We start from the raw sequence: 23216 nt of genomic DNA on the forward strand, positions 1-23216 counted from the left end.
TTAGTCTAAAAATCAATTAGTAATACAATTTTTAATAAAAAGAATAAGAAAAATAAACATTGTATCTCCTTCCACGTAGACTTCAATGTATGGATCATCTCAATTCCACCGATGATTGAAGCTATAAAATATTCAACATGCTAGTATGATCCTAACTTGTTTTCTATCTTATACTAAGGTCGTGTTGTTAATATGAGAATTAGTTTTTTAGAACAACAAATGTCTTTTCAATCACATTTTGAAACCTTGAATGTTTCAAATTAAAAAGTTTGTGAGCTTCTATGACGTTTCTGTCTGGCACCATTTTCTCAAATGGTATCATACCTCACGATACGATTCAAGAAAATCTTTTGTATTTGCATAATTAACATCAACCTTATATTTGGGTTCACATTACAAATAATCTGTAGCTTTAATTATAATTTTTTTATATAAACTTAATTTTTGAAAAAAAATTATACTAAGTTAAATCTATTTTTATAATATGTAAATAAAGTAAAAAATAATATCAATTTTAGAATATATATAATCTTTATAAATAATGTTTTATAAATTGTCCAATAACATTCATAGCACTTCTTATAAATAATATAATTTTTTGTCATAGAAAATTATTTTTTTATAAAAAAGTTATATAAAAAAATTAAAACATTTTCTTATGAGTAAGTATATTATTTTTATAACACATAGCATAGACCATAAATAAGTTACGTTCATTCTTCTTGACAATAATTTTTTATAAATAAATATATTAAAACACTTTTATAACATATAGATTTTTTTCTTATAACTTTAGAATTTTTTTAAGATTTAAAAAATATTTTTTTGTTATAACTTTATAAAATACATAAATTATTTTTATAATATAAATTTTTATGATTTATAACATAAGAATTTTTTTTGTCATAACCGTCTCAAACACTTGCACGTGCTCATGCCTATAATATAATTTTTATAATTTATGTAAAAATAAATTTTTAAAATTAGATTTACGTGTAATTACTTATGTAATTACTCCAATTTTTATATTCTCCTAAGAAAAAAGTATAATTGAGGTACTCTAATTATGTCTAGTTCTACCAATTATATTTACACAATTTATATAATTATAAATAATTAGAGGGTTTTAATTTAAAATCCAAAGTTTTTGAAGCGTTAAACAAAAGGAGAAAAGAGAAAGAAAAGAAAAAATAAAAATAAAAAGTAAGAGTAATGATGTCCCTACAAATACCACAAGCGCATATAGAAGGGTTGTGATTGGTGAGTACATGGGCATGGCATAGTCGTGGGCCGGTGCTTGTCCCACTCCAAACCCTTCTCTACTCTCATTCATCATTACTACTTTTTTCTTTTACCGTCGGTTTGATACAAAATACAACTTTGGTGCTATTTTAACTCATTATTTATAATTACTCAAATTTTACTATAATTTATTTCATGAAAATAGTTTATGGTTTTGTTTTTGTTTGATTATGATCGGCTAATGCATGGTGGAGAACCCATAATACTCAAGATTTCACCACCTTAAATCTGCAGTTTTTTTTAATCAGTGAATTTTAATAACAGAATAAAGTTCGAACAATAAACGTGATTAGCGCGACTCAACTTCAGATCATATCTGAGATAATAAACACACTTAATTATTAAACCATCGCATAGAATTTTTAAATATAAAAAATTATTGTGCAAAACAAATATGAAATGATGGCTTCTTTTAATGATCACAAAATGAGTTAATTTGTAATGAAAGAAATGTTTTAAAAGGGGAAAAATTGATTCCGTAATTATTGCATAATCAAAAACATGAAACTTTTTATTTTATTTTTCTGATAAATATACAGTTGAAGTTGAGATAATAATTAACAACAGTAACAAGAAATAATAATGTAACAATAAAATTTCCCATGCTTTTGTGATCATTAAAGATAGATATAAAGCAAATAAAAAGATAAAAAAGGCCACAACTTTAAACTGTAACACACACACGCACAATCTCTGTTTGTCAACAAGTTTGACGCCCGTGTTCTTTCTCTGTAGTTTTGCTTTTCATTACAACCAGAGTTTCCCACTTCTTCTTGTTGGACAAAATCAGGAAAAAAAAGCGCTCAGTTCTTAGCAAAAAATAAAAAATAAAACACCTCTATTTTGGGGATTGGGTTGTGTCCAAATCTTGAATTACAGCCGTAGATTCCAACGAAAATATCAAATTTTCTTCTTTTATTTCTTGATTTTGGAGAAAAAAAAGCCAGAGCCGAAGGTGATTGTAATTTATGTTTTCTTTTTTCCTTTTTTCTTTTTGCTTTGAATTGTTGAAGTTAATACTTTAAAGAGCAAAGTTGGGAATTTTCATTGGGATTTTCTTTTTCCTGTTTTTACTCTTCCTTGGATTCCGGTGTTTTCTGAAGAAAAAGTTGGTTGCTTTATTGGAATCTGGGCTTAAACTGTTGATGGGTCTTCGGTTAATATTAAATCTCGGGGGAGGGGGTTGGAATTGGAACTAGCTCACTTAAGATTCTCAACTTTTCAGGTGTTCTTGGTTTCTGGGTATTGAAGGAATTCTCTGTTTTTCTTTTTAAAGCTAAAGAGTTCAGCTTTTGGGATTGATGCCTTGTTGGTTTCTTGGCTTATATTGAAGAATTTTTGTGTTAAAAGTAAGGTCTAGTGAGGCTTTGAATTGGGGATTTATCTTTCAACTTCTGTTTTTGCGTCTTTCTTGGGATGTTGTGGGTGATTTTAAGTTGCCAGCTTAAAAAAGAAAATCACATTTTTGAGCCTTGGGGTGCTGGATGTTGGGAAGTTTTTGGTTTCTTAATTGTAGGTTGTGTTACCTGTGTGAAAGTTCTTCCTTTTACCTTTTTTTTCTTGCAAAATCATGCATGTGTATGCTTAGGGAAGGATTTAGTAATATAGAGGTTAATGATTTGGCTTTAATTTAAAATTTTCATACACTAGGGGCTTGAAGACTTGGGGTTTTAGGTTCTAATTAGGTTTCTGATTTGGAGATTGTTTCTTATTTTGGTTTCTACTTCTGAAATTTTGGGTGACTTGATATTCTAAAAGGTGTTTTTACTTTGCCAGGTTCATCTCCTTGGTGCTTTATCATGGATTCCCCACAGTCAGTTGTTTCACCATTCAAGAACTCTGTTGTAGCTGAGCCTGAGAAGCAGAAAACCGAGTTTTTCAGTAGGAACTCGGGTGGTTTGTTGTCAAACGGGTCCGAGGTTAACAAAAAGGAGGAGAATTCCATTGGCGTTCTTGAGGTTTATGTTCATCAGGCAAGAGATATCCATAACATCTGCATTTACCACAAGCAGGATGTGTATGCTAAGCTTTGTCTCACCTCTGACCCCGAAAGCACGGTTTCCACCAAGATCATCAATGGCGGTGGGAGGAACCCGGTGTTCAATGATAATCTACGCCTCAATGTTCGAACTGTTGATTCCTCCCTCAAAATCGAGATATTCATGATGAGTAGAGTGAGGAATTATCTTGAAGACCAGTTGTTGGGATTTGCATTGGTGCCACTGTCTGAAGTGCTCCTCAAGAATGGGAAGTTGGAGAAAGAATTCTCTCTTTCTTCAACTGATCTGTTCCATTCACCTGCTGGTTTTGTCCAGTTGTCTCTTGCATATGCTGGATTATCTCCTGAAGTAATGGCTATTCCTGCTATGCCTAGAGATGTGGCTGCTGATGAAACTGTGAAGGATTCGGAAACAAGTGAGTGTGAGTTGGAAAAGATTGAGTTCCCGGATCCCATAATCGCGAATGAGAACCAGATGATGGTTTCCGAGTATATCGGGATCCAATGTTCTAATTTGGACTCTGAAAGTTCCGAAAGTTTGGGCACCTCTGATGCTGAGAGTCAAATTAGTTCAGACATGGGCGCTCGTTTAATGGAGAGCTTCTCTACTGCTACAGTCAATTCCATCCAAGCCCCCAAGCTCGATTCTCCTCCGAGCAGCGTGTCAACCAACGGGGTTTCATCTCCTTCAGCTGGTGCAAGCTCTGAGTCCTTCGATGGTCTGGCTGCTTCGAAAACTTCTACTCAGGAACACATTTCAGCCCCGAAAGAAAAAGCTGTGGATATTGGAGATGTTGACAGCCATTCTTCAGGGGCACAAAGCGATTCCATCGTGAAACCTGTTGTTTCTGTTAACATTGAGCCCGAGCAAAAGCTGGTGCAACAAGACATAGTAGACATGTACATGAAAAGCATGCAGCAATTTACCGAGTCATTGGCTAAGATGAAACTGCCTCTGGACATCGACAGTGGACCGACCAAATCGGAGAATTCAAGTACCACTGATCAGAAAATACAGGCATCGAAAAACACCGGCTCCCGAGTGTTCTACGGAAGCAGGGCTTTTTTCTAAGCTTCCTGATCCTCTATTCAAAGGAAGACACACAGGTGACTTTAGAATTTTAGGGTGGAGACTAATACTACTAATAGTGAAATGTAATAATAATGTATCATGTAATGTGGTCTTTTCCTTTGTATGTCAACATGCTTTAGATGAGAGGAGGCAAAAATCATGACTCTGTACTGTTATTAGCTTTGTTCCATTGCAGTTGCTGTTAGTATATATGAACCTTTCCGTTTTTTTCTATAACATCGTCTTCTTGCTGATTTCAACTTTCAAAATAATTGCAAAAAATCACATTCCAATCTTAACCACAGTGTAATTTATGCGTGTAATCATATTCTGTGATAAGTTGGTCCCACTTTCACAGGGTGAACCATGCAAAATTTTGCTTTCTGCTGTTTGTAATACTAAGATTCAAGATATCATTGGACCTATATTCATATTTACTTTACATATCCATCATAGAAAAGGCAATTGGCTAATATATCTTTTTACAGTGTCATAATCTTTTACCAATATTTGAAATTCAAAGCGAGAGCAAACCAGTATTTATTTCAAAAGAATATAATTAAAGGATAAGAAGATAGAAAATAAGAGATGATCTTATTGCATGTAAAGGAGCAAAATCTAAATAGGTACTTCAATGATTTCATTTGCTCTGACGATCATATGCCTTCTGCAGATCCATGCAATATGGCCATCATCCCTGTATCTCACCCTCCATAACCCGAATTTATCTGCAATATCCTTTCCTGTTGAGCACCTCCTGTCCCTTAAGAAGTCCACCACCCATTGTTGCGCTGATCTTAGGTCTTGTTGAATGTCTCCCCTTCTGTTCTGGTTTCGGATTCCATTTATTCGTCCCATTGCTGCAGATCCAGCAGCTCCAGCAGCGACTGCTCCTGCTGCTCCATACATTACGGAAGAGTCAGCAAGATGGGCAACTTCCCTGCTCAAATCCGGTATCAGGTTTCCCATACCGGCTGCTAAATGTGCTCCGATTTTGAGAGCAAATGTGACCAGTTTCATGAACTTGGTCATGTATGGAGCTAAGCATTTCACAACAGTGTTATCAACGTGCATTACTTCACAACCAACTTGATCTTCAACAACATGCATTTCTCTCCTGAATTCACATAACATGTGCAACCGAAGAGCAGTCATGCCGGAAATAACGGTGGTTACCAATCTCCTCGAGTAGTTTTCAGTTTGAACAAAATAGAACATGTTGGGAACTTTCCGTCCTTCGACGTGAACATTAAAGTTCACAAGGTAGTTCACTTTGCGGTGAAGCTCGATTAGAAGTCTGTGCTCATAATACCTCATTCCCTGAATCTCCTGTTTCAAATCTCTTATTTCTTGTTCGATGATCTTTAATCTCTGTAATACTGTTTCCACTCCCTTGGCTATCCCACTAAAAGAAGGATCAACTTTGCCACTTTCAACAGCATTGGATAATGAATTCTCTTCTTCATCAGGATTGTTTTCTGGTGGAACTTGCAGTTCCACAGCAAGGTTGTACAGGTCATGATATCTTCGGTGCAGCACTTCCCGGAAATCATCATCAGATAGGAGGTCTCGAGCTAAATCAAACCCAGCTCTAAGTACTAGTTTGCCTGAATCCGACACCGAATCCCAAGTGTGCTGATAATCATACATGGTTTCAGCTGGGACCGAGAGTAGTGCTTGTTTAAGTTGTTGAAGAGGCACGTATTGGGCTTTCCGGTACCTGGGAGGAACTAGGTTTTGCACACATTCTGGCCTCATAATATTTTCAATCAAAGTTACACCATGGCAAAGGCTTTGAATTGCTGGAACTATGAGCTGGTGGATAAGCCTGAGTGTTTCTGTAAGGTTCTTGGTGGAACAGGCAAGGATGTCAATGTAGTAACCCAACTGTCCTCCGAGCTCTACTCGGACATGGATACCATTGATGTTAATAGAAATGAGGTACTTCTCAAGGCTATAAGTAGCTCCATGCTGATTCTTCATTGCCATGATTCTGTTATGAAGGTGCACCTGTATTTGCAAGTATTAAAACTGAGTCAAAAATTAAGACTAGGACATGGTCATTAAAAAAAACCTTCCTTGCTGATATATGTTCTCATGGTGTAAGCTATTTGAATATATTCACACTTGAAGGAAAACAAATCAGCATCTGTCTCTATATATATCTATATATTCAAGTTCTGGAAAGCAACATGAAGCGATATGTGAAAGAGAGTGGAAAAAATCTTGCCTGTAAACGCGGAAAGAAGCCGGGTGTAAGGAACATATGGCTTGAATCATCACACTGAAGATGCCTCCCTGCATAAAGGCAATCAGCACCTCCTAATTGCCACTTCTGCGGTTTACCTCGGCCTTCTTCAAGAATGGAAGGAATCAACAGCAAAGAATTTGGATCAGATGGGTCTTGTTCATAGCATAGTTCAAGTTTCATCATCATTTTAATAAGGTCATTGGCCTCTAAGTTCTCAAACACCTTTGAACTCATTCCTGGAATCTGACTCTGCAAACTTGCTCTTAGAATCTTCTCCAGTTCTTTCCTGCTGATGAATCCATTCTCTGCTGAGCTTTGCCTTCTAACCTCCAATTTTATCAGTTGACTCAGTACTTCACCACAAAACCACTCACAATCCAATATCAGGAAGCCTAATTCATCGAAATAGATTACCTCACCGATATGATGGAGACAAGTAGCAACCGCCCTCCTTCGAGTTTCGATTTTCTCCTTATTATCGCGTCGAGATCGAATCCTCAGAGGTGGAACTTTAACTTGGCATAGCTCAGCAAACTCTTTCCACTTCATAGCTGGCTTGTTATAGTTTTCTGATCTCCAATCTGATAAAATTTGTATAAGATCATTGCAAAGCTCATAAACCCGAGGAACTCTCTGGAGGACAGTTTTGCTGGTTTTTCGAATGTGATGAGTGAGTTTACTGACTGATGCAGACGATCTTGCATCGACAGTAAACACAGTTGGATAGAAATCAACATAGCCATTAAACTTGTCTCTCAATTTTTGTATTGAATTCACTGTGGCCTCCAAGTTCTGGGATGTTTGATTGACTTTGTCATAGTGTGTGAGGACAACTGCTACATTGGGTAGCATGCACTGCTGGATCGCCCTTTTTGAATTGGAAACAATGAACCTGAGCCAATATTGGAGGTCCTCTTCAATCTCCACTGGAGTCTTTGGTTCTCGGTTGCTTGGTTTCCTGAATAAACTGGATATGATGAGGAAAAACGAGGCGCTCCCGTGCCCCGGGAACATGAGATCATGAAGAGAGTAAAACTCATGCTGACCAGCAAGATTCCATATCGATATCTTTGCGTCTTCATCTTTGAAAGTCTTTATCTTCATACCAACTGTTCTAACAGCTTGTTCAACTGGATTCACTAGGGTCCTCACTTGTTCAATGTAGGGAAGTTTAGGAGAAGAGAAATTCTGTGATATTGAATTGCAAAGTGTTGCCTTACCTGAAAATAGCAATTAATAGGAAATGGTTACTTTTGATCTCAGCATTAATAAGTGGAAATGTTTAAGTGTAGTTAATAAAACTTACCAGCATACTCTTGGCCACAAAAGAATACCCTACAGCACTTGGGCTCAGTAAGTGGCATATCCTTGAGCAAATCATTTTCAGGTTCAGTTTCAGGCTTCCCATTCTGACCCAATCTATGATAAATGGCATCTGCCTTCCCCATATTATGCAATGGAGTTCGAGCGAGATCAATATCTTCGATCCAAGGATTTATTTGCAGTGTCTCCATTATTGCCTGCAACAACCTCTCCCCTCTAACTCCTTTGCAGCCTTGTAAAGACAAACACCTCAAACTGGCATTCTTCTCTAAGCTCTTGAAGATTCTAAAAAAGTCATCTGGTCTCATACTTTGATCATCCACGATGGCTAGCCGAGTCAAAGTTTCATTGGTGGTTAACATATGCAAAATGGCTGCAAAACCAGATCTTCCTATTTTTGTTCTACTGCCTCCAAATGTCACCGACCTTAGTGTAATGTTGGCTTGGCATTGCAAAGCAGAGAACCTACTCAAAGGGCACAGCAGATGCTCGAGTCCCACACCGCTGAACCAGTTTCCATCGAGGTGCAAGCGTTCCAAATGCCTGTTCTTGAATAGTCCAGCTGCTACATACACTATTCCCTTGTCTTTAAGGCAGGTTTTGGACAAGGTTACCTCTTTCAGGCTTCGGTTCTGCTCCAAAACCCATCTAAATTCCTTTGCCCACCGTGATTTTAGGCGTACTCCTGTCATATCGAACGATGAGACGGTCGAATTCATCCCAAGAGCACAAGCAACCCTGCAGGCACCCGAAACATCGATCTTGTAGATCCTAAGAGTGGTGTTTTGAGGTGTAAACTCAACCACCTTGGAACTTTTATCTCCACTTTCTCCACTCCATACATGGACTTCCATACCTCTATTCCTTGCTAAAACGGCAGATATAAGGGGAGTTGCTGTGATCGAGCTTGAGTCGAAAATCGTCAAAAGCTTTAGCATTGAGTTAGCTTCAATCATCTTTGAAAGCTCCTCAGCACCTCTTGATCCAATTGAGTCTTCCCATATCTGTAACTCTTCCAAGCTTTCATTCACCTTAAGAGCTGAGGCAAGAAATATAGCACCAACAGTCCCAATATGTGATTCACAAAACATCACCTCTTTGATAGCTCCATTTCTCTTCAAAATATCAGAAAACTCTGATAAGCAATCTTCACTGAATCTGTTCCTCATGAACACCAGTTGTTTGATGTTCAAGTTACTATCTAACAACTCCCCAAGGTTCTGCACTTGTTCTAACTCCCATTCAACACAATGAAACTCCAAATTCCGAAGAGACAACAAGCTGGTCTTGGCTGGTCCTAGCACTATAAGAATGAGGGAGAAGTATTGAAGGCAATCTGAGGAAATGTTAATGGCCATGGAGTTTTCTGTTTCTTGATAACAGCCTGAAACGGGTTGAGAAAGGTAGAAGGAAATGTTGTGTAGGTTAAGGCTTTCAGTTTCAAATGCTTGAAGAAGCCATTCAAGATCTCTCAACTTCTGGTTTGATGCCATTGCAATTGTAAAACTGCCCCCCACCAACAAAGATACCAAAACTAAAAGAAAATCATAAAACCCCCATTATATTGAAACTGGTTGCATGATATTGATATTCATGGTAATATGCTACAGTGCATTTTGAATTTTGATGCAAATTTTCTGTCATATTCTCTCCTTCATTTCAAAGTTATTCCTTACTGCAATACAGTTTAAAACTAAAGATAATATGATATATTTTTTACCCAAAAAGGCATCCTTGCATCTTTTGTTCTTTTTTCTAAATTCTAATCCATGTCTCCACTTCATTATGGTCCATTTATCGAGTAATTTACTTGGTTAAATAAGATTAAAAGGTGGTACTTCTTACAGGTGTAAAAGGAGGTCTACACCTTTTTGACTTTTTTTTTTCTGAAGCTTTCTTCTAACTTTGTTTTCTCATTGAAAATGAAAGAATCCTATAAAGCAATGACAAAAAGAAAGAAAAAAAGAAAAGGCAGTTAAGTGATGGACAAATTAACCTCTTTTTAAGGAAACTAATTATCCCCAACAGGACAAGAGACAAGCTTGTTTAATGTATGCTGAGGACATGTTTGGACATCCTGTTAAGATTAACCATGGTTTTTAATTTTTTTTTATCCATCCACCAAACATACCTCAATTTGGCTAGTGAATCATATGCTCTTTCTGGGTTTAAAATCTTATCTTGAAAAACCATAAATGAAATATATAAAGTAGATTGCCTCGAGAGATGTGCAAATTGGCCAACGTAGTCGTGAATTTGCGGTGCAATCAGGGCCGTAGGAAATTTTCAGCCAAGTTTGGACCCCATATATGTATGTCATTTTCATGTGGGAAATACTTAAACCACATATATATATATATATATTCCCATGAAGGACTAAGATTGAACCAATCATGGTGAATGGTAAACTTAATATCAATTATCATATAGCAAATGAAGAATATTTTTCAAGCTCTGGTAAGTTTTGGAGTTAAAATGGTGGGAGTCACCATACAAGGTTCATCATTTCATGTGGGGGGGGGGGGGTTATTCATGGGGACCTCAATCTTTTCTTTTTCTGACAAACATTCATTAAGTAAATGGACCAAGAAAAGAATACTCAATTTGGGAAAAATAATTCTTTGATCCTTAAATTTTACATATTTTTTCACTTTGGTATTTAAATTTTCTTTTTGTTATAGATTTTAATCTAAATATTTCAAGGCGTTAAAAAACTTTGTCCAATGAAATCATGTCATCTGCCTTAATTTTTTCATGTTAGTAAATTATATTGTGTAAAAAACTTTTTATAATCGACTGAAATATATTAAGAACCTCGATATAAATGAAATTCTTCCTATAAATCTTTCACCCCAAACATACCCTAAAAGATTAATAGCATTTTGGTTACTGAGTTGAGATAATAATAGTAGTTTTTTTTCTATGGATTCTGATATTTGATGTTTTAATGAAAAATGATTATTTAAAAATTTTAAAATAATATGTTTTTCATTTAATCATAAAAGATAAAGACAGATGGGATGATATTATTGGATAGTTTTTCTTAACACTGTTAAATATTTAGAGTAACGAAAAAATAATTTAGATATTAAGATGAGATAAAAAATTTAGATATCAAAATTTAAAAACACATGCATAGTTCAAGGGCTGAATCGAGAATAAAACGGACTCTTTTTACATCATGAAAACAACAAAAAGGGCTCCTATTTTTTACCTAGTCCCATATCAGTTTGGGCCTTTCTCCACTGATACTTTTGAAAAGCTGACATTAACATTCTAGTTTTTTCTGGCAAAGTTTAAGATGGAAAGTGGAAACCCACAAAAATAAAGGTGAAATGGGAAGTGGCAGTGGCAGCCTCCTCCAACAGCAGACAGCCTCCGCACTTGCTTTCAGACGTAAAAGAAAGAAGCAATAAAAAAATTGACATCAGAATAGAGAGAGGACCACAAACTTACTAACATCAAACATCCTCCAATGCTACGCGTGACATCCATTTTTATCGAGTAATTTTGAAGCAATCAATTTCAATATACCAGAAGTCTATATTTAGGTGTTCGTTTATTTCAAAATTTGTATGAAGTTTGTAGATTCATTTAGCATACGAGGATCGTATTAAAAGATACGAGGCCTCATAATAGATTATCCAAAACTGTTAACATAAAAAATTTAGACAGATTGGGATGAATTTTTTATGTTTTGGCTTTCAAAACTTCAGTTTTTCTGTAGCCAATTTTAAGGAAACAAGTCTCTAAATTTTAGTATTATATTGATTCTTTAAATTCATATTTTTAAACTACTGAAATGCGAAGAATGGCTTCAAATAAACTAAATGATCATGAATTTTAAAATTTCATAATTTTTAATTTTTAATTTTTAATTTTTAATTGCTTATAAAAATATTTTCGATCTGAGTACATATTATTTGATTGGAAATCATACAATTGAGTTTTATTAATTTATTGAATTTTCACACACATATATATATATATTATAAAATTTAATTTACTTATTTGAGTTAAAAAGATAATTTTTTTTTAAATTGTACAATTGTATTATACGCACGGATGAAATTTTAGACATGTGTACTTTACTCCGGTTAAAAGAAAGCATTTGTAGTGGGAAACATTTTTCCCAATTTAACCTTATAGTGCTATTATAAAAAGGAAAACCATTTGATACATTGTTATCGGAGTTTTTAGACTCCAATATTACTGTAAATGAGTTGACAAGTGTCTATAGGGATATAGTAAAATATTAAAAAATGTATATTTAAAAAATAGACACATGTCAATTTTCAGAGGCTGCTTGCAGAATAAAAATATACACTATCAGTGTACCAAATACTAACCCTTATAAAAATACATATATTTTATAATAAATATAAATATAAACATATTATAAATATTATTATATATAAATTTTATTTTTATACAAGCAATCTAATAAATATATAAATTCATTATCATAAATATATTTTTAACTATTATTTTAATATAATTTGATTTTAATATTTAATATAAATATATTTCAAATAATATATAAAAATGCTAAAATGATTTATGATTTTTATTATATAAAATAAATAATTTTAAGTTTTATAATAATTTAATAAATATAATAAGATTTATATGAATTAATCATAAATAAGTATTATATAAATAATAAAAAACAAAAACAAATATAATTAATAAAATATTAATTATTTATCAATAAATTTATTATTTAAGATAAATAAAAAATTTATATATATATAGTTTTTATCTTTTAATATGAAATATGATTATTTATTTTACATCTATATTTAAATCTAATGTCCTTAATGGTCATTTTATACTTTCACTACACTGCCATGGTTATGATTGAATCCAAATATATATCCCGCCATTGATTTTAATGTCACTGCTACAGTAATTAATTTCATTGACATTGTTGTCTTTAATCTCATAGGTGATCCAAAGGAAACCTCGATTGTTAGTAAGATTGAAATGTTTTAGAATTACCATAGAAAGATGTACCTTTTAAACCTCTAATTTATAATTCAAAGTTCCATTATTGAATTATAGGCTCGTTCCTCAAGTAAATTAGAAAAATTAACTACAAAGATTTTATGTTACTTATGCAAATATGATGACCATGTGTTTTTTGAAAATTTGGGTTAAACATGGTTTAATTTTACAATGTACAATTTTAAATTAGGTAAGTGCTATACTCTTCTAAACATTGGGCAATAACTGTGCGATCTATTTAGAATGGTGGCTTTCAATCCATTGCCACTAGGGTGGTTCAACCCTTTTTGACCTTTTGAAGATTATTACATTTCTTTAAAACTCTCGATTCTCCACGTAGACCGTAGTTGCGATAGACACAATGTAACGGAGCATGCAGAAGATTGAGGAAAAGGAGCAGCAAAAGCATATAGTGTGAGTAGTAAAGCTGTGTTGATGTATTGAATCAGAAAGTTTGGTTACTTATTTTATATGGATGATGATTGGATATGGCTCTAATGTTTCACACTAGTAGTAGTAGTAGTAGTAAATTGGAACTGAAACAACTCCTTACAATCTGAGACCAAAACAATCCCAGATGATAGGCAACAATTATCAGGACAAGAACCAGCTTCCCAAAATAAAAATGGAAAAAGAAAAAAATTTAGTACCCTATTGTTTGATGTACCACTACTGGCGCGCCTTTGCCGTAGACGCCTTCCGGAGTATATGTCCCGCAATCTGATTGTACACCTCACTCACCAACCTACATTTTCACTATTACCATAAACAAAACAAACAAACAAACAAACAAATCGAATCTCAAACCTTACACAAAACCTCCCCTTGTAACTGCTCACTCTCAAATCAATATCCCTCATTAGTGTTATAACATCAATTTCCTTGTAAGCTGACATTGTAATAAGGCAGTTGTATATCGAATTCACAAATCCTTCACCTGTTTATTCACCCTACTTCATGACTTCTGATATCCAAATCACAGTCCCCCCCCCCCTAGGCAGCAATTCCTGGATAAGAAACCAAAGAGACTAATTAAACACATGCAGCAAGCTGGCATTCGAGTCTCGAGTCTCAGGACTGCTTAAACAGAATATTACCTCTACTCGACTGTCTATTAGCAACACCGTAGCTTCCAACATAATCCTCGGAGGATCCTGCAGTACCATCTATGGACACACTCCCAATCCCATAACTGAATGAGCTAGAACCATCCAAGTCAGCAGTTGTGGACTGCCAAGTTGAATCACCATAAACTGAACCACTACGGTAAAGATCCCCATAGGACCCCTTAAAATTAACGGTTGGCCCAGCAAAAGAAGATGTTGGAGCTGTGACAGTGCCACCGTTTCTTCCATGTCCTCCCCCACCCAAACCATAGTTGTCATCGGCACTCCCAAAACCAGCAATCCCACCAGTATAGCCAGGGGCATTTCCTCCACTTTGAATGGGAGGGGAAGGGCTCCAATTAACCCCACTATTTCCTAAAGGACCAAAACTCCCCCTTCCAGTCCCCAAGAACCCACCAGGGCTGGCGGCATTTGTGGCATTGCTAAGGCTTCCATTTCCCCAGATATCCCGAGTACCAGAGCTTAAATTAGAATCATTTCTTCCACTTCCAACACCATAGCCAATAGGAGTATTATACCTGTTTGAAATCCCACCATAATAGGGGCTAATTAACCGTCCATATCCAAGATTGTTGCCAAAGTTAGAACTCCCGCCAAAGTTTGGGTTCATTCCCGGTTCCATGTCCATACCTATTCCATAGCCAGGGTTATTAAATGGAGGAAACCCAGTTCGACCAGAAGCAAGAGGATTAAACCTACCATCCATCCTAACTCCTAAGTCGGTTAGTGGGCTAAGATTATATCCCTGAGCATAACTATTGAGAAAGTTGGCAGTCCTACTCAAACCATAATTATATCCAATCACAGGGCTGCGGGCAGGGCCTGGAGATAGTTCTTTAGGAACTGCCCTCTTGACCTCAACCAATTTCCCTTTGAGTTCATGGAATGTTTTATGTAGAACTCTATCTACCGCATCCTCTGAATCATAAGTGATGAAACCAAACCCTCTTGGCCTTTGCGTATTATGATCATACATCACCACAACATCTGTAATTGTACCGAACTGATCAAAGTAGTTCTTAAAGTCAGTCTCGGTGACCGAAGAGGCTAAACCTCCAACAAAAATCTTTTTAGTGCGTCCAGGAACTGGAGACGCAGTGATGCTACTCATGTTCCTGTTTAAAATGTTTTGATCATCCCTAGGAACAGCCTTCTTCGCCTCAACCTGAAATTTGATCAAACAATTGCATCACAGTTTCTATCCCAACCTAACCATTGGATACAAATTCACTCGAATAAATATATATTCGGTCAATGCTATAGAGGAAAGATAAAATTTTAGCAAATTTAACTCATTCTGATTACCACAAATCTCAAACTAATTGGTAAGGTATAAAAATATATCGTAATCAAGGCTCTTACCGTGCGGCCATCAATCATATGCTTATCCATAATTACCCTCTCAGCAACAGCAGGATCAGCAAAGACAATGAAACCGAATCCACGGGCACGACCAGTAAACCGATCTCTCATGATCATTGCTTCCACCACTTCTCCATATTTCCTGAAATACTCCTTGAGACGTTCCTCATCAGTGTCCCAAGATATCCCACCAATGAAGAGTTTACCAAGATCTGATTCCATCTTATCTACAATCACCATCATCAACCACCAATTTCAATCCCAAGAGCAAAAATCTAAACTTTTCTCAAAACAAAAGCACCACAATTTGATTCAAAGATCAAAATTTCTAATTCAATCAGAATAGTAACACCAATTCAATGAATGAAACTCGTGAAAAAAGCCAACACCAAATTATCCAATTACCATCGGCAGCTAAAAAGGATCTATCCTTATTCAGAAAAAAAACGAAGCAAAACAGATCAAAATGTGAACAATAACAACAATCAAACAGGAATATTAGAAAAAGAAAATTACCTTTTGATATGAATTACAGACAGAATCTGATCGGAGACAGAGTTGGTAATTGTCAAATCCAATCTAGGATCATCTGAAGACTTCATGCACCAATCAGAAAACAACCCAAAATTCCTGACAATAAAAAAGAAACATCGACAATCGAAACATGAGGATCAAGACAAAAGAAAAGTCTGGAGAAAAGACCAGGAAACAGATAAAAACAGAGATGAAGAATATGATGAACAAGAGAGAGAGAGAGAGAGAGAGAGAGAGAATCTACCATCTTGGAAATGACCCAGATGAGAAAATGGGAGGAAAATTAAGATCTGAGATGAGAAACGATGACAATGGAAACAGAAGAGGAGGTTTTGCTCTTCATATTTTTTATATATCTTTTTAAAAAAAAAAGCTTTGTCTCTCCTCTCTCTCTCTCTCTCTCTCTCTCTCTCCTCCTCTGTTTCTTTTCTATATCTTTCTTGGTTATTCCACTCCTCTTAATTAAATCAAAAGAAATGGAATTTGAGGAGAGAGGTAGAGGAAGAAAGAGAGAATATATATATGGAGAGAAATTGAGAGCAATCCTCTGGTGTAAGAATATTTGGAGTAGCTTAAAGAGTGATGACAGCAGATGGTGATGTTTTATTTTATTTTCTATTTTTCTATTTTAAGAAAAAAAATTACAAACATATTATTACAACTTAATAACCTTAAAACACAACTATTCTTTGCTTGGATGGAATGCTAGAACCAAATCAAGGTTCAACTTTTGCATTTATTTTTAATCAAATTGCAAATTTTTTATATGTATAGACAGGTTTGGCATGCTGTTGTTGTCCAAAGTTCATGTTACAATACAACTTTATGGTACATATTGAGTCTGGTTGGCTTCAGTTGAGACCACACATCTAATTAGTGGAGTTTTATAACTTACACCTTTCTTGATATTTTATTTATTAATCTTTTCTTTGCCCTTCTTTCGTTCCTAAAAGAACACCAAAAAGGATTTATACAACATCATCACAATCATCATGTCTTGTTCTGGTCCTTCTTAAGTCTCCCAAAGTTGAAACCTTTTCAAACACCATTTCAGATTTGAGTTGGAAATTTACAAGTACAATTCATCCTATGTTTGGTTTTGTATAGGACACTCAAATCCAATGTAATTTTGCAAGTTAAGCTTTGAGTCTCGTTCCATTGGTGTTTGAAGAGTAATATTTTGGTAGCATAAATTATTTTTCTAATTTTCTAATTTTGGTTCAACAACTTTTTGCAGTGAAAGAAGGGTGTAAATTTTACCTAGCGTAAAGCAGAAAGCAAAGGCCCAATATCTAATTTAAGATTTATAAAAAGATATTGGCTTATAGTTAAATATATTTGGGGATATAATTTAATGATTTGGCCTGCAACTTTCTAACATAGTATAACGCAACAAGCAATGTAAGCAACTATGCAAGATAAACAATGTCTTTCTTTTTTTCTTTTTTCTACAGGCTCCAAATTAATTTGGTTTGTTAGAAATAAAATATAAACATAGGTCATAACTTCCAAAACCAAGTTGAACTATTACAACAGATTGATGGTCCCATATTGCCAAATACCATAATTAAAAACATGCACACTATTGACTGCTGTTTGTGCTTATTTCCTTTGTTGTTTATCAAATTAGAGTAGAGAAATGGTAAGTAGGACACGGATCATGTCTTATCGTTCATGTTCGGATATACATCGGGCACGAGTGTCAAACTTAGATATTTCAAGAAAATCGAAGAGTCGGGGTGCTTACCGGCTTTTAATAGAATTTGGTTTGCTTACCATTACTAAGGGTTAGCAGGTAACTTTCAGACCAAAAAAAGAAAATAGACAAGCAAACAAATGACAAGTAAATGTAAAGTTTATTATGATAATAACATGACTTATAACTATATTCATTCTCCATTATGTACATTGGCCTAATGGCTCCTTCATTTCCTCTAAAAGGCTTATATATATATATGTTATGTTTTATTTAGCTTAACATGGAAGTTCTTCAATGGTACCTTTCCTTTTCTGGTGCTAAATTGTCCACTAATAATTTGATCCTGGAGTGTCCCAAGTCTCAGGTATGACACTATGCAGCATACAACAATCACGGGGACCAGATTCCCATGAAGACATAGAGGAGACCGTACGATCTTCATGCGCAAACAAAGCCTCATCTATCTTCTGCAAAACCTCAGCTGTAGTTGGTCTATCTTTTGGAGAATGTGAGACACACTTAAGAGCAATATTTAGCAAAGGAAATGCCCACTGCATTGAATCTTTGGTGACATCCTTGCCAAACACCTCTCCTGTCCATTCTTCCCTCACCATTGACCCCACCCACTTAGGAAGGTCTACCCCGGTTTTTTCCACGGTTTTTCCGGTTAGTAACTCCAGTAGGATAATCCCGAAGCTGAAGACATCGCCTTGTTCCGATAAACTCTTCTCGGGTGCCATGTAACCGTTGGAGGAGACGAGGCAATTCTTTTTGGGGTCTAAAAGCCTTGAGATCCCGTATTCACTTATTAATGGTTCCATGTTTTCACCCAACAATATATTTGATAGCTTTAGATTTCCATGAGGAATGCTGTCCTGGTCATTGGAACTCTGGTATATGAATGCCAATCCCCTTGCAATTCCAGTTGCTATTGTCAGCCTAAATCTCCATGGAAATTCTTTTTTACCCTCAATGTAGCCTGCAAGATCAAGCAGCTGTAAGAATTTAGGCATGCAATGCTGTTATGTTTAAGGGTGCTGTGCCCTAAAATCATTTACCTTGTAGCAAGCTTAGTAGGCTTCCATTGCTCTGGTACTTGTAGAAAAGAAGTTTCTCTGTGTCGGCACAACTATATCCGACAAGTGGAAGAACGTTTCGATGCTTCAAATTCCCTATCCGCCTCATTGTTTGCTCAAACTCTTTAAAAGAAACCTGCAATTTCTTCAATCTTTTGACAGCATAAGTAGCATTGTTCTTAAGTATTACCTTGTAAAGGCTGGTATAAAGGCTTTGGCTTCGTAAATTAGCTGAGGCATCTAGTAGATCATCTAGTTTAAACCTTTCATGGTCTTCAACAAAGAACACAAGCTCTTGATGTCTACCCTCAGGCTTCAGTTCTTGTATAGCATTGACTGGAACATGTTTGAGAGGAGATTCTTTGATAGCCATTGGAATCTCATTAGCTTTCCTTCTTTTACCTAGTATCTTGCCCATACAGTATAAGAACATAAAGAAGAACCCAAGGCCAAGAAATAAAGGTACCAAAGTCCACAATAGTGTGTTTGACTTGTTATTATTAGACTCTCCTGGTGTTCCTGCAACAATTTCATTCTGAACTGTTGCATTTAACTGACTATACTTATAAACGTGCTCGAATTCTTGGTTAGTGAAATGATTGTTGGAGATGTCCAAGCTCTTGAGATATTTCAACTTGGTTAGAGTACTCCATGAAACTCTCCCACTTAAAGAATTGCTGCTTAAGTTTAGATACCTCAACCTTTTGCAGTACGATATTGACCGAGGTATCGTCCCATGTATTTGGTTCCTCGCTAAGCTAAGAACTTCAAGGCTTTGGAGCTTACAAAGGGCATCTGCATTGATTACCCCACTGAGATTCAAGCTTTCAAGCCTTATTTCTATTATGGAGGTACCCTGCAGATTACACTTCACAACTTCAGATTTAACCAAGCAGGGACTTGTTGAAAACTCATTCCATTGGTAAGCTCCTAGTTTTCTTTGTGGATCAACTGATCTAATGAAGCTAAGCAAAGATTGGGATTCACTTAACTCACCTCCCATACACACTGTGGCTAACAGAGGAACAACTGCAATGCATATTAGCCCCTTGACAAACATGTTAAAGCCTTCTCTTCTCTGCATCTTTCGACTACTTTCACCGCTCATCATTAAGGCACCTTTATGGAGTCAGAGAACATTGTTGTTCCTCCTTGGTTTGATACATCAGATAAGGACATGTTCTTGGATTCCAAAGCTTCCTGTCAGCAATTTTGATCAACTTTACTTAATTTGATATCTTCAATGGACTAGATTGGTACCAGCATATTACCGAGATGCCTTTCCATATCTGGCTCGCTGTTTCTAAAAATATCCGCGGACAAAAACAATGTTTGTTTTCGGAACATCCTATGAAACTAGAACCTTGTGCTGTTCAGCCACCAAGCAGCAAACATACAATATTTTTACCTTTTCTTGTCTTAAATCAACCTGAATATGCATAAACAAAATTCATTTTCCTAATTAGTTCATTATTTCAGGGAATATCAACCTGCAGGCTTGAAGTGGAAACAGAAACAATTGCATAAAAGTTTTATGTGATGAATGCAACCCTTTCAGACATCCAAAAAAACTAGCAATTTTCATTAATTTAAACTAAATACTAATTTAAAGTAAGGGCTTGAAGTTGACTTTGTAAAACTTTTATTTTAATCACATCAACACTCCAAAATTTGTTTAGTTTGACATATTAACAAAAAGCAAAAGTGAAAATTGTTATTACTATTATTATATATCATTATACTTTATTTCTCATCCCTTCAAATATTATAAATTACTCCACCTTATAGGCAAATGTAAATTACAAGCTTCTGCTAAATTAATTGAAAAACCCTTTTTTTTGTTGGGGCGGGGGGCGCGGCAATATGCCATTTGCTCTTTATATAAATTAAATATATAAGATAAAGTTATCAAAGAAGGGCACTAACAAAGTATATGATATATCATCAAAGTCTACATTTTTTGTTTTGAAAATGGAAAATCAGTGCAGGCCAGCCAGATCAGTGCCATGCTGTAGCAATCATTTCCCAACAATTTTGAGTGTGACAGCAAATACAAAACAAATGCCCTCTTTATCAACCAACTTTATATGATAATAATATATGCCAAGGGCCACTTTAGGTTGGCTGCCTGTTCAAAACATAGCATGTTCTTTACAACAAATTCAACCCTTTGAATGGATCTTTCTGTTTAGTTACATATTGTTTTGACTTTACTTCAAATACAACCAAAATCCCATTTGTTCTTTATCTTTAGTTTAAAAAAAATACATAAAATATAGAGGAATTCATGTGGAAGAAACCTAAAGTTCACACACAATATTCTTTTCTCCCATTCAAACTTTTAATCTATATGTTTTTCTGTGGAAACCACTATCTATGTACACATTTAAACGTAAACCAAACTCTAATCAGTCAAGATAATCAAAGTTTACCATACAATCATAAACACTAATTAAGATTTTTTTTTAAAATGTAACAATACAATAACAAAAATATATGCCTAAGTACTATAATCAAACGTTTTCGTCATAATCATCAACTTCGTCGTAAAACGGATCCTTAAGCAGTTCCGCCGCGGACGGTCTTTCCCCGGGCTGAGCAATGCATCTCTCAATGAATGCCCTCATATCTGCATCTCTAACCTTGTCCAAGGCTTGAGGCTTCACCCCACTTGACACTTTCTTGTAAATTTTGGCCACATTATCACACTCGCTATAGGGAATTTCCAAGGTCACAATCTCAAGCACACACATGCCAAATGAGTATATGTCAATGAGTTCGGTGTAATGCTCGTCGTACAACTCTGGCGCCATGAATTCGGGCGTCCCGAGGATTGAATGCGCCGAGTGGTTCTTCCCCACGATCGCCGCCAACCCCAAATCACCAATCTTAACCTGTTGATGATCCAGATTTGCTCATCAAAACCCAAAGTACTAAGCTTTACTTTTTTAGTTTTTTTCTTAGTGACCAAACATGTACGAAAAGCAACATAAAATAAAAAAAGAAGTAACTTTATTACCTGACCAGTGTTTCCATTAACAAAAACATTGCTGCAATTGAGATCTCTATGAATGATACAAGGCTCATGTGAATGTAAATAATTCAAGCCTTTCAAAATCTGCTTTGACCACTTCTTCAACGCCTTCATTGAGACTTGCCTATGTTTCTTCCTATATTCCCTCAAATTTCCCGAAGTACATACTTCGGTTATGAAATTGAGTGTGTTATGTTCCTCGTCACGCCAAAAACTGTACAACGAGATTATGTTGTTGTTGGTTAATGACCTTAACAACCGAACCTCCGAATAAAGCCGATCGATCATCGCCGGATCGTCGGAGAAATTCCTTAGCTTGACTTGGTTCCATGCAACTTCAATTCCTTCTTCTTGATCGAATGCCCGGTAAACTTTTTTGACGGCTCCGGATCCTAGAAGTTCGGTGTACCGACCGTAACGACCGGTCGGATCGACCTCCACGAAGGGCTCGGAATCCTTGTCGGATTGGTCTGGGTTGACGCTAGGCATCTGCTCACGATAATGATCACGCAAATAACGTAAGTTATAAAAGAGCCATATAGAAAACCAGTTAAATTTATATAGATAAACACTTTTTGTTTGGTTTTGGATCAAAGTTTTAAGAACTAAAACAAGGACAAAAATATAAAATACTTGCAGAAGATCTTAATATGAAGAGAAATTTCTTAAAACTCCATGAAAACCCATCAAACAAAAGGAAATTTTATCATCAAAAGCTTATGGTTTTAAGGCAAAACAAAACAAAAAGAAGGGAAAATAGTAAAGAGAAAAAAAAAGGTTTCTAGAGAGCTCACCATAAAAAATATATATAGGAGAAGCAGAAGCTTTTTCTGCAAAAAGAAGGGTATAGCGGAGCACGGAACATGGCAAAGCCGAAGTGTCGCTTTTATGAGTAGTATTTATAGGGAAGCTTCTTCTTAGGTTAAAATAAATTAGGTTAATTTAACTATCATTAATTTATATTTACATTTATATATTTTTATACACAGTGATTGAGGAGAGGTCTAATTTTTTTATTAGTTCATGCGAAGTTTTTTTTTTTTATCTCAAGAATTTAATTTTTCTATTTTTTTTATTCAGAAGTTCAATTAAATAATAATAAAATTGAATTATGTGATATTTTTTAAAAGTAAAAAAATGCTCACGTGATTAATATTATGCACGTGAATGTAAGGTCAAGTAAATAAATATCTTGAGTTTGAGGTTGTGAGATTTTTTTTCTTACTTGATTTTTACTCAATTTTAAGTTGTTTATACGAGTAATTTTTTTTATTTTAAAAATATCACATATTCTAATTTAATGGAAAGATTAGAGAGATTAAATTTTAAAAATAGAAGGATTCAATTTTAAATATGAAAAGAATATAGGACCGAAATCATAAATAAACTGTGAGGAAATGGCTTTAAGCTGAACCAGGATTTAATTACGG

General features: G+C 35.2%; 5 protein-coding genes across 10 annotated transcripts; 1 reads left to right on the top strand and 4 right to left on the bottom strand.

The window, feature by feature from the left end:
- The first annotated feature begins 1963 nt into the window (after positions 1-1963).
- On the top strand, positions 1964-4607 carry LOC107922005 (uncharacterized). 5 transcript variants are annotated; one of them, XM_016851824.2, is made up of 2 exons: positions 1964-2257; positions 3079-4607. In XM_016851824.2, the coding sequence occupies exon 2, from the start codon at positions 3102-3104 to the stop codon at positions 4371-4373; it is 1272 nt and encodes a 423-aa protein (XP_016707313.1). In that variant the 5' UTR covers positions 1964-2257; positions 3079-3101; the 3' UTR covers positions 4374-4607. The 5 variants fall into 5 exon arrangements, with proteins under 5 accessions (XP_016707313.1, XP_016707310.1, XP_016707314.1 ...); XM_016851821.2 differs by lacking the exon at positions 1964-2257 and adding an exon at positions 2278-2818; XM_016851825.2 differs by lacking the exon at positions 1964-2257 and adding an exon at positions 2280-2527.
- Positions 4608-4772: 165 nt separating this feature from the next.
- Positions 4773-9648, bottom strand: LOC107922004 (protein TORNADO 1). The gene is made up of 3 exons (XM_016851820.2): positions 7931-9648; positions 6604-7844; positions 4773-6383 (listed from the first exon to the last, which is right to left on the bottom strand). The coding sequence occupies exons 1-3, from the start codon at positions 9438-9440 to the stop codon at positions 4992-4994; spliced, it is 4143 nt and encodes a 1380-aa protein (XP_016707309.2). The 5' UTR covers positions 9441-9648; the 3' UTR covers positions 4773-4991.
- Positions 9649-13369: 3721 nt separating this feature from the next.
- On the bottom strand, positions 13370-16553 carry LOC107922125 (heterogeneous nuclear ribonucleoprotein 1). 2 transcript variants are annotated; one of them, XM_016851976.2, is made up of 5 exons: positions 16222-16546; positions 15960-16073; positions 15444-15670; positions 14052-15246; positions 13370-13961 (listed from the first exon to the last, which is right to left on the bottom strand). In XM_016851976.2, exons 3-5 carry the CDS (start codon positions 15663-15665, stop codon positions 13948-13950), a joined length of 1431 nt encoding a protein of 476 aa, XP_016707465.1. In that variant the 5' UTR covers positions 15666-15670; positions 15960-16073; positions 16222-16546; the 3' UTR covers positions 13370-13947. The 2 variants fall into 2 exon arrangements, with proteins under 2 accessions (XP_016707465.1, XP_016707463.1); XM_016851974.2 differs by having other exon boundaries at positions 13370-15246; positions 16222-16553.
- Positions 16554-17815: 1262 nt separating this feature from the next.
- Positions 17816-20620, bottom strand: LOC107921853 (probably inactive receptor-like protein kinase At5g41680). The gene is made up of 2 exons (XM_016851688.2): positions 18735-20620; positions 17816-18655 (listed from the first exon to the last, which is right to left on the bottom strand). Exons 1-2 carry the CDS (start codon positions 19861-19863, stop codon positions 18006-18008), a joined length of 1779 nt encoding a protein of 592 aa, XP_016707177.1. The 5' UTR covers positions 19864-20620; the 3' UTR covers positions 17816-18005.
- Positions 20621-20972: 352 nt separating this feature from the next.
- LOC107922551 (probable serine/threonine-protein kinase WNK11) lies at positions 20973-22657 on the bottom strand. The gene is made up of 3 exons (NM_001327206.4): positions 22581-22657; positions 21772-22275; positions 20973-21646 (listed from the first exon to the last, which is right to left on the bottom strand). Exons 1-3 carry the CDS (start codon positions 22581-22583, stop codon positions 21266-21268), a joined length of 888 nt encoding a protein of 295 aa, NP_001314135.4. The 5' UTR covers positions 22584-22657; the 3' UTR covers positions 20973-21265.
- Between the last annotated feature and the right edge of the window lie 559 nt (positions 22658-23216).

This window comes from Gossypium hirsutum, chromosome D01, assembly GCF_007990345.1.
Source record: "Gossypium hirsutum isolate 1008001.06 chromosome D01, Gossypium_hirsutum_v2.1, whole genome shotgun sequence".
Classification (NCBI taxonomy): Eukaryota; Viridiplantae; Streptophyta; class Magnoliopsida; order Malvales; family Malvaceae; genus Gossypium; species Gossypium hirsutum.